The sequence below is a fragment of the Ipomoea triloba genome, chromosome 4 (assembly GCF_003576645.1).
Source record: "Ipomoea triloba cultivar NCNSP0323 chromosome 4, ASM357664v1".
Taxonomy (NCBI): Eukaryota; Viridiplantae; Streptophyta; class Magnoliopsida; order Solanales; family Convolvulaceae; genus Ipomoea; species Ipomoea triloba.
The window spans coordinates 9,476,942-9,487,001 of record NC_044919.1 but is presented as its reverse complement, the minus strand read 5'-3'; the positions used below and the strand labels follow the sequence as shown (position 1 = coordinate 9,487,001).

Genomic DNA, 10,060 nt, shown 5'->3' with positions numbered 1-10,060 from the left:
ACTTGCATATATATTGGATCAAATAAAAAAGTTTCTACAAGTAAAAAATGTGCACAAATACTAACCGTAGATGCATTCCAAATCAATAGCCCATATTCAATATTAATTAAAAAACGCGCGGTGGCATATTTGTAATTTTGAGTAAGTAGGTCAGATTGCCTTTTGTATTCGAGTACATATTTTTCTCCTTTGAATGCACATCTTTGTGTCTTTGAGTGTAAATATTTGGCCTTAAAGTGCACATTTTGTAGCATTCAAGTGCATGTTTTCCTTTCTAAGAGTGCACAATTAATTTTCTTCTAATTTTCCCTTTTAGTATCTTTTTTTCTCTTGCCTTCTAGTGATCCTCTTTATACTTTCAAGTGTTCAATTTCATACGTACAAGTGCATGTGTGTCTTACTACTGTGTTAAAGATAATAAAATAATACTTAGCATTCTATTGAACCCTTGATTTCCTTCTAGTGCATGTTCTTAGCCTTCAAGTGCACGCTTTGTAGCCTTCAAGTGCACGTTTTGTAGCTGTCAAGTGTATGTTTTCATTTCTAAGAGTGCACAATTAATTTCCTTCGAATTTTCCTTTTTAGTGTCGTTTTTTTCTCCCTTGCCTTCTAGTGGTCCTCTTTATGCCTTCAAGTGCTCAATTTAATGCCTACAAGTGTATGAGTCTTACTATTGTGTAAAAATTAAAATAATAATAATAATAATTAGCATTCAAGTGAACCCTTTTTTTTTCCCTCCAGTGCATGTTTTTTGCCTTCAAATGCACATTGTTATGCTTTCACATGCATGTTTGTTTGCCTTCAAATGCACAATTCTGGACCGTATTTGTTATATCTTGTGCATTCTTTTCAATAACATATAACTAAATTTGTAATGAAATTTGTGAGATTTAATTTACAAACGATTTGTATGGGTAATTGCTTTAATATCACTTAGTTGAATAGCCTCCCTTTTCGGTATCAAAAATTGCATCAATTGCATATCTATTTGCCTTTTAGTGCATAATTTTGAGTTTTTCAGTGCACATTTCATATAGAATTTATTTTAAGAGAGTCAATGATCATTAGGGAGGCGTGTCACACCACATTTTTACACCGGAAGAAGGCTTCGCACTGGACCCTAAACATGTGTGTGTGTCATAATTTTAAAGTTTATATGAATGTATCCTAAATGACGTGCTTGACAATTTCAGTGCCACTAGGCAATATTTCAAAAAGCCAAATGTGTGTGTGTTTGTGTGTGCGCGCCATAATTTTAAAGTTTATATGAATGTATCCTCTTTTTTTTTTTTTTTTGAAAAAACCAAAAATCCACTACAATAAATCAAAACACAAAATGTCTACAAATCAAAGCTGAAACAAAACGATGAATAAAGTCAAAACACTCAATCCTCCCTTCCCTCTCATTACATAATGCTCGCTTAGCTAAACAATCAGCAAGCGCATCCGCAAAACTCTAAACAAAACATAATTCAACTCTAGGTAAATTAAGCAAATGTTGCCAGATGCCATGAATAATGCCTCCAAAAGGTGTCAAGTTCCCATTACTATGAACAACATTTGTAACCACTTGAGCATCAGTCTCGAGAACCACTTATTGCCAACTTTTTTACTTTATCCAACTCAAAGTCCCCCAAACACCTATAAAACTTCCGCCTCACGAACGAAGTAAAAACCCATCATAGTAAACATTACAATCCCCACCACCGTACCCACCGCATCACACACGACCCAACCAAAACCCATAAGCCACATACAAAATCCATTGCGACATCAATATTTAGCTTGAGGAAATTCGAAGGTGACGGCTCCCATTTGTCCATAGAAACAGCCGGCATAGCCGTACAGCGGCCTAATTAATTAAGGAACGCCCACAATCACGTACTGCCATACAATTCTGAATGATGTGATTGACAATTTCAGTGCGACTTCACAATATAATATTATAATATTTCAAAAAGCCAAAGTTTAATTTGTTCGTACATGGCCGGTGAATGACAACTTCAAATACAATTCACACACACAATAGGCAAGTGTCCAAAACTTGACGTGCAAGCTTGAGGTTATGCACGTCTCCTAATTCCTAATATGGAATAAACTTTGCCGCACTATACTATATAATAAAAGTCAGACTTGTAACTTTTTTCTAGATTTTAATTTCAGAGATACATGAAATATATGATAGTTACTTATTATTATGATAGAAATTATAATGTTTATTATAGAAAATTTAATATCAAATTAAAATAAATAAAATGTTATTTATGTTGAGCATATATATAATATATAAACATAAATATGCAATCTAACTATCAGCTTAGACTTTTAATTGAGATAGGATGGAACACATGCTTTAATTATTTATAATACGACCAAATATCTTGTGGTTAAACGGCATAGTTGTGGTCCTCAGGTTCGATTCCCAGTAGGGGCGTTATGCTTCAATAGTAATACTACATTGTAACAGAGCTTATGTAAAGATTGTACTGATTAAAAATAAATTGTGATACTTACACACCAAGTTGTCTATAATCCTTTTTTGCCATGAACACGGATTCATGAGACGGTCTCAAACAAATTTTTGCCTATATTACAAGGTGTTTGGTCTATATTTATTTATAGAACTGTAAAAATGGGTCCATGCATGTCACTTAATTAGACTTTCAATCATTATTGTGTAGACTATGATCCACATAACTGTGTGGACCATACTATCAAATAATATACATTCAGTACATAAATAATGTACTTTTAACATATTAAAAATGTACATTATGTTCATAGAAAATACATTATTTGAGTACTGAAAGTACATTATTTTGTATAAGAGAAAATTACACTTTTGGTCCTATGACTATAGGACTCCTGTTAATTGCAACACTTGACTTTAAAAATTAATAAATTAGTCCCCTAACTATGCTTTTTTTTAACAGATTATATCCTCCCAGCCAAATCACTGACCAAATTTGGCCGAAAAAATGTAACCATTTTTAATTACTTATATGTGGACCATAATTTGTCGTTTACAACAGTAACAACTAGTATAAAATAAAAAATAAAAATACAAAAATAAAATAAAAAGACAAACTTTAATTTGCCCGACCTAACTTGGTTTTCGTTTCCCGTTCAATCCAAACCATATAAGTTGAAGTTGGAATGATAAATAAATTTCTTTTTTACCATAATTCTTTTCTCAAATTTCAAGCGAGGTGTATGATTTATTAATGGAAAATTATGTGTACAGTGTACTCTCTCTAAGCGTAAAACTTTCGTTACATTTATTAAATTTATTAAAGGAATAAAATATAAAATAAATACAAAATGCAATCCGTATTTTGGAGTATTACGAATTGAATGTAATATGTATGATGATTATTGCACTTAATCTGGGAAATGAAAACTTGGCATTTGTTTTTCGAACCATCCCTCCCCACCTCCTCACCTTAGGGTCCCATAGGATTCGTAAAGATATTAAATCACCCTAACTCAGCTATTTATTAGGTGAGACAACCAGTACTTAGAGCTCGCAAAGAGTCCACTATATAGGGTACGGTGTGAGTGTGTGACTCTCACATTGGGACAATCAGACTCAATTCTGTGTTTCATAATTTATCAACCAAAAACTAATTGGCCACCGGTGTGGGCCTATTTTAAGGCTATATATACAGTGTTTTAGATCGATCTTATAATACTCCTACAAATAAAAAGCTTTGGGACATGTGGCAGCCGGAAAGCAGCGTACCCAAACCTGACCGGCATGTGAAGGAGAAAAATCGGCGGCAGAAAATGAAGGGCCTTTATCAACAGCTCGCAGCTGTCGTCTCTCCTGAAAACTCTCTGGTATTATATTAATTGTCTTTATGTATATATCTGCATGCATATATGAAACCCATCGATTGGAGTGTTTATCTTTAAAACTAATGATTTGTTGTGAACGTACAGGAAAAATCTTCGAACTTGGACGTGTTGGATCATGCCACTAACTGCATCAAACAACTAGAAAAAAACGTTAGTGAGCTAAAAGCAAAAAAGGATAGTCTACAACTATCAGTTGAAATCGCCGTGAAAGAAAGTGAAAGCGGAGAAACTTTGGAGATAAATATAGTGTGTGGGTCGGATAAGAAGAAGCTGATGAAGATGCATAAAATCTTTCAGATTCTCGAAGAAGGTGGCGCTGAAGTTGTGAGTGCAACCAACTCCACTGTGGATCTCAAGATCTACCATACAATTCTTTGCAAGGTGTAGTATACCATACTTGTTTGGTTAATTGCATGATTCATTTTTGTATAGTTGTTTGGTTGCCAACGTTAATTGTTTTTCTTCATCTTTGTTGGATAGGCATTTTCACCCAGAATTGGAATGGATACCATTCGAATACAAGAACGCTTGAATAACTTTATTTCTGGCATATGACCGTATCATCAATTCTAATTATTGCTTATCAGTCTTGCTGCTAGTTCGTTGATTGGGTTGAATTCTCTCTAGTGTCTATGTCTTGTCTTTCAGGATGTTGGTTTAGGTCTTCTTAGGGTTCTTGGGAGCTATAGATCGATTGTGTTATTGTCTTCTTTCAATTTAGTTTCTTTAGTCTTACTCATTTGGTTTGTGTAAGGCTAGCTTCTACGAGTTTTCAATTAGTCACCAGTCTCTACCCTTGCATGTATACTTTGCGCACAAAGAGTCTTAACATTTACAAGTGTATGTAGGGGATGTGCTTTTTTGTACTAATGTTCACAGATTAATTTTTAGGCTTTGGGTTTCTCAATGTCTTCCATATCTTCTGTGAAAATCGAATCGCGCGCTATCCTGTCGCTCAGCAAGACTTTGTTTCTACTCTTAATATTGGTATAGGGAGGTTGGGTTTGTCCCCATCTGCATGGGCTCTATTTAGCAAAGCTTAGCTTTTTTCCCCTTTGCATGGTGAAGTACCGATAGTTATACCATAGACTAGGATTCACACTATACTATGGACCCCGGATCATGTGTGTGTTTGTGTTTTGTGTTATGACGTTTTGTGTCTTAAGTTATGAAATTTTGTACTATTATAAATATGAATTCTGTACCTGGAACAAATTAGTAATTGTGTCTTGTGGGGTGAAATTTTGTGTTTTGTGTTATAAAATTCTGTACTTTACGAGTATGAATTATGTACCTTGTTGTTTCAATAATTCATGGTCCATAATGCGATGTGGACCTTGGTCCACGATTTAAATTGCCTTATGCGGTTGTTATGCCATGGACCCGGGCGGGTCCACCTTACAAGATGGACTCAAGTCCAAAACGGCGTTGTTTTGCTTCAAAATGACGCGGTCTAAATAAATAAATAAATAAAAAATTGCTCCATTCCTTGCCGTTTGTCTTCATAATTCATTTCGATGTATTCATAATTTTTGAACTCTATATTCACTATTTTAGAACTCTATATTCACAATTTTAGATCTCAATATACAAAATTACATAACTCAATATTCGCAATTGCAGAACTCTATATTCACAATTACAGACCTCTATATTCACACTTTTATAAATCTATATTCACAATTACAGAACTCTATATTCAAATGTATAACACTATTTTTGAATCTATATTCACAATTTTTAAACTCTATATTTACAATTTTTGAACTCTATATTCACCAAAAAATATATATATATCATTGACTGAGGAACCAATGTCACTAACAACACCGTTATTTCATATGCACGTTTTGGATCTGGGTCCACCTTGCAAGGTGGACCCGAGTCCATATCTGGGTCCATCGCATAATTCAATACATCTAAATTAAAGACAGACTCTACATATGGGATATAACTCAAGACAAAAAGTATAATTTCCCTTTCTATATTTGAATAAAGACAAAAAAAAAAAAGAAAAAAGAAGCCATTATAAGCAAATTCCGTATTATTTACATCTACATTTCAATAATGCTAATAGATTATCATTGTTCATTCTCACTGTACATAGAAATATTCACACTTTTGGTTCATCAACACTTTCTGATTAATTTAGTTCTTTAATTATTAAAAGAGTTATAAATTCTGCTTTCAAAAAAAAAAGAGTTATAAATTCAATCACTCAATTATTTTAAAAAATAAATTTAAAAAAAAATAAGATACAAATTTTGTAATTAAAATCTAATTAAATATCAGGATGGACACCATGTATGTGTTCATTTCATTAGCACCACTTCAATCGTAATCTATTCAGCAATATGACCTAATTGTAATATTTTATGAGTTTAGGAATACCATTTGGTGCCAATTACATTTTGGCCTTGGAACCAGCTTCCGGCAAATTATTGTGTGGACCATGGTCCACATAACTGTGTGGATCATGAATATAAGGTACATTTTTATTATACTAAAAGTAAATTATTTTTGTACTGAAGATACATTATTTGATAGTATATATAAAATAATATACTTTCAGTACTTAAATAATGTACTCTAAAATAATGTACTTTATGTACAAAAATAATGTACTTTTAAAATGTATTTTTTATTTATGGTCCACACAGCTATGTGGACCATGATCCATGCAATAATGATTGCGAACTTCCACACTTGATTACTCTCAAATTGATTGAGCTCATCATGCATTGCCTAAATCATAATCTTTGGTTTAATTTGAGATATGAAGCAAGCAAACATAGCGCAATATTGCCTTGACAACCTTCACTGCTAGAAAACGTCGATTTTCAAACCTCATTTTCGATCAAAAAATAAATTGATCGCAAAAAATGATTTTTTTTTGGTCAAAGGGTTACATTAGTTGGAAATTGGTCGGAATTTCAAAAGAAGAAAAAAAAAAACTTATTTCAAATTTCAAATAAGCTATAATAAATTGTGTTTGATAAATTGATATTATGGCTTTCCTCCTTAGCTTACACATGATTGTATGTTCCCTTTGGGTTTTAATATATTTGGCCTGATGTTCCAGGCCCCTCACACTCTTCAAAGGTTATTACGTGGTTTTTTTTTTTTTTTTTAATAAAATAGTCTTAGTGTGAATATATAGAATTTGATTCAAATTAATTGAAGTGAAGCTTTCTTAGCAATCTCGTATTAAAGATATTGTGGGATTACTTGGGAACATAAGTAACAAGTGAAAGGCAACAAACAATTTTTAGTTTTCAGATCGGCAGCTACGATAATGGTGGTGAGGATGAGGAGGGAGAGAGTAACAGTTTTCTCTGGGTTTTGAATGAGTCCAACAATGAAACAAGTCATCAAATTATTTTTATTTAAATTCTATGTCAGCATCATGGAAGGGTTGTAAGCAAACTCATATAATCACATATATACACTTATGCATGTATTGTATATGCACTAATAGGGATTAACCTCCAACTAACCATAGTTGCTCTTGGTAGATTGACTTGAAATTGCTCTGGATAGCCTTAGTTGTGGCTGTAGAAATTTTGCAAAGTGTCCCCCACTTGTTCACAAGTTCAATATAGATAGTGTATAGATTGTTAGAAGACAGACCTGTGCAGTGGGGACCTATCCTATTATAATCTATATGCCATCAACACAGACTTTGTAACGATTTCTGTTACAACCGTTACAATACTAAATGGCACCACTTAATAGCCATTTATAGGAACCATAATATCTTGCACCATTTAATCATTTTCTTAATGGAAAATGTTACAAGGGTTACCTGATGGAAACTTGGAAAAAATGCTAAACAAAAACAATTTTAAAAGTAAACGTGACAAATTAGAACTTATTTGAAAACAAGGATTTAATTGAGCACTTGCGAGTGGTATATGGACTATTTGACACTTCTGCCACAAGAGAATAAAGACATATTGATAAATACTAGTTCACCTTGTGTACAAAACAAACATATCGTCTCAACAAGATTGTTACATACTTGTAACAACCAACATACATATTAATACTTTATAATTACTCATTGTTTCATGAACTTGTTATCTAACGAGCATCTGCATACATGTTCTTTGTACTACATATGAAATGGCATGTGACTCGTCACATTATAAGTCAAACAATGCAATAGTCTTATCGAAATTGCAATGTCTAATTAGAATTATATTCATACAACTACGAACATTTTACAATAGTTAACCAATTTCTCAGCACTCATATTCTTAACTCTTAAAAATAAAAAATTATTAAAATTGCATAGACTAACATAAAATATTAATCAAGCCATAATAAATAAATAAAACAAATTATTTATTATATTTATTGTGACAAAAATACAATGCCGAAATTATTAAAATTTGACTCCTAAGATATACATGTTTAACACATCACGCGTAATTGTAACTAGTTTATAGATAACTAGAGAGTTGAATTTGATTCTTTAGACTTTGACTCAGGTGCAAGTGTGCAACGGCATTTACTTAAGTAATTATATTAATAGCATATTTAGTAAAAATTTAACCTAGAAGTAGTTGCTTGTTGGATACTAAAAGTAGCGGTTGTTATGCCATGAATCCAGATCCACCTTGCAAGGTAGACTCAGGTCCAAAATAACGTTCGTTATTTTGCTTCAAAACGTTGTATGAATTGAAAATAATAATAATAATAATTGTTTCTTTGCTTGCCATTTTTTTAGTACTTCTGAAACACAAAGAGTCGCTTCTTTGCTTGCCATTTGTTTTTTTTTTAGTACTTCTGAAACACAAAGAGTCGCGGTATGAATTAAAAATAATAATAATAATAATTGTTTCTTTGCTTGCCATTTGTTTTTTTTTTTTAGTACTTCTGAAACACAAAGAGTCGTCAACAGTCGCCTCGCTTCCACTAAAGCTCAAACCCACTCTCTTCCACATGGAATATAAATCGGGTGCCACTAGACCACAAGGTCTTTGGCAGAACTTTATATTCACAATTACATAACTCTATATTCACAATTAAAAAACTCTATACTCACAATTACAGAACTCGGTAATATTCAACAGTATAACACAATTTTTGAATTCGTATCCACAATTTTTGAACTCTATATTCACAATTTTTTAACTCTACATAGCATAATTTGCCTAAAAGTAGTTGCTTGGCTGGCTTCAAACTCGTCATCTATCCTTTTTCGCTATAGTGAGACCACCAGTGCGCTACGGCAAATTGGCAACTCCAGCTCACAACCATAGGGGCTTGCCTTGCAAGTCCAAAGTGAGCATATATGGGGGTGGGCTTCTAGATTTTCTTCAACTTGTTATTATACAGCTCATCCATGATTCATATTTATAGTTTATGGATAGCTTAAAATAAATTATAAGCTCCTAATAAGTTCTACTGAACAGACAGAATTATAAAGAGTGACTCAAGAATAGCTATTAAATGGTTGAAAGGAGGTGGATTACTACTAGGCCCACTTTCAAGTTTCAAATCTAGTTAAGGAATGTACGTATGTGCTTATTGAAACGTCAATGGGATAACAAACTCTTTGATTTATGGTAAATTCGGTAATGGTTACTGAATATGCACTCTGGATAGAACTTGTTTTGTGACATTAACCGGTAAAAGATTACAAGCAATCGTTATATATACTATAGATTAGGATTCACACTGCACAATGGAACTTGGTTCATGTGTTTGAGTTGTGTTATAATTTTTTGTATCTTGCGCGATAAAACTTTGTACTTTATGAGTATGAATTCTGTACTTTAAATAAATTAGTAATTGTGTCTTATGTTATGAATGTTTGTGTCTTGTATTGTGAAATTTTGTGCCTATGAACAAAAATTATGTACCTAAATCATATTTGAAAAATAAGTAAATATATAGCATATATATGTTATGATTTTTTGTGTCTTGTGTTATAGAATTTTGTACCTCGTCTTTTCAATCCAACCGAGTCTATAATGTTATGCTATGGGTCATGTGGAGTGATTTTTGGTGTTTTGTGTTATGAAATTTGACACTTTACAAGTATGAATTCTGTAACTCGTTTCAATCCATGTTCCATAATATAAATGTGGGTTCTGATCCATGATATAAATTTTCGATTACAAGGAGGTAAAGCTAGCAGCCTAGTTCATAGTTTATCAATTCAAAAAAAAAAAAAAAAAAAAAAAAAAAAAAA

General features: G+C 32.5%; 1 protein-coding gene across 1 annotated transcript; it reads left to right on the top strand.

Moving 5' to 3' along the window:
* Nucleotides 1–3,717: 3,717 nt before the first annotated feature.
* Nucleotides 3,718–4,245, top strand: LOC116015751. Its single transcript, XM_031255923.1, has 2 exons — nucleotides 3,718–3,840; nucleotides 3,943–4,245. The coding sequence occupies exons 1-2, from the start codon at nucleotides 3,718–3,720 to the stop codon at nucleotides 4,243–4,245; spliced, it is 426 nt and encodes a 141-aa protein (XP_031111783.1).
* The last annotated feature ends 5,815 nt before the right edge of the window (nucleotides 4,246–10,060 follow it).

What these genes read in the sequence shown, in the direction of transcription:
- LOC116015751 (XM_031255923.1), top strand. Translation starts at nt 3,718, where the DNA reads ATGTGGCAGCCGGAAAGCAGCGTACCCAAACCTGACCGGCATGTGAAG. An exon ending in TCTCTCCTGAAAACTCTCTG is followed by an intron (nt 3,841 to 3,942) that starts GTATTATATTAA and finishes GTGAACGTACAG; the next exon opens with GAAAAATCTTCGAACTTGGA.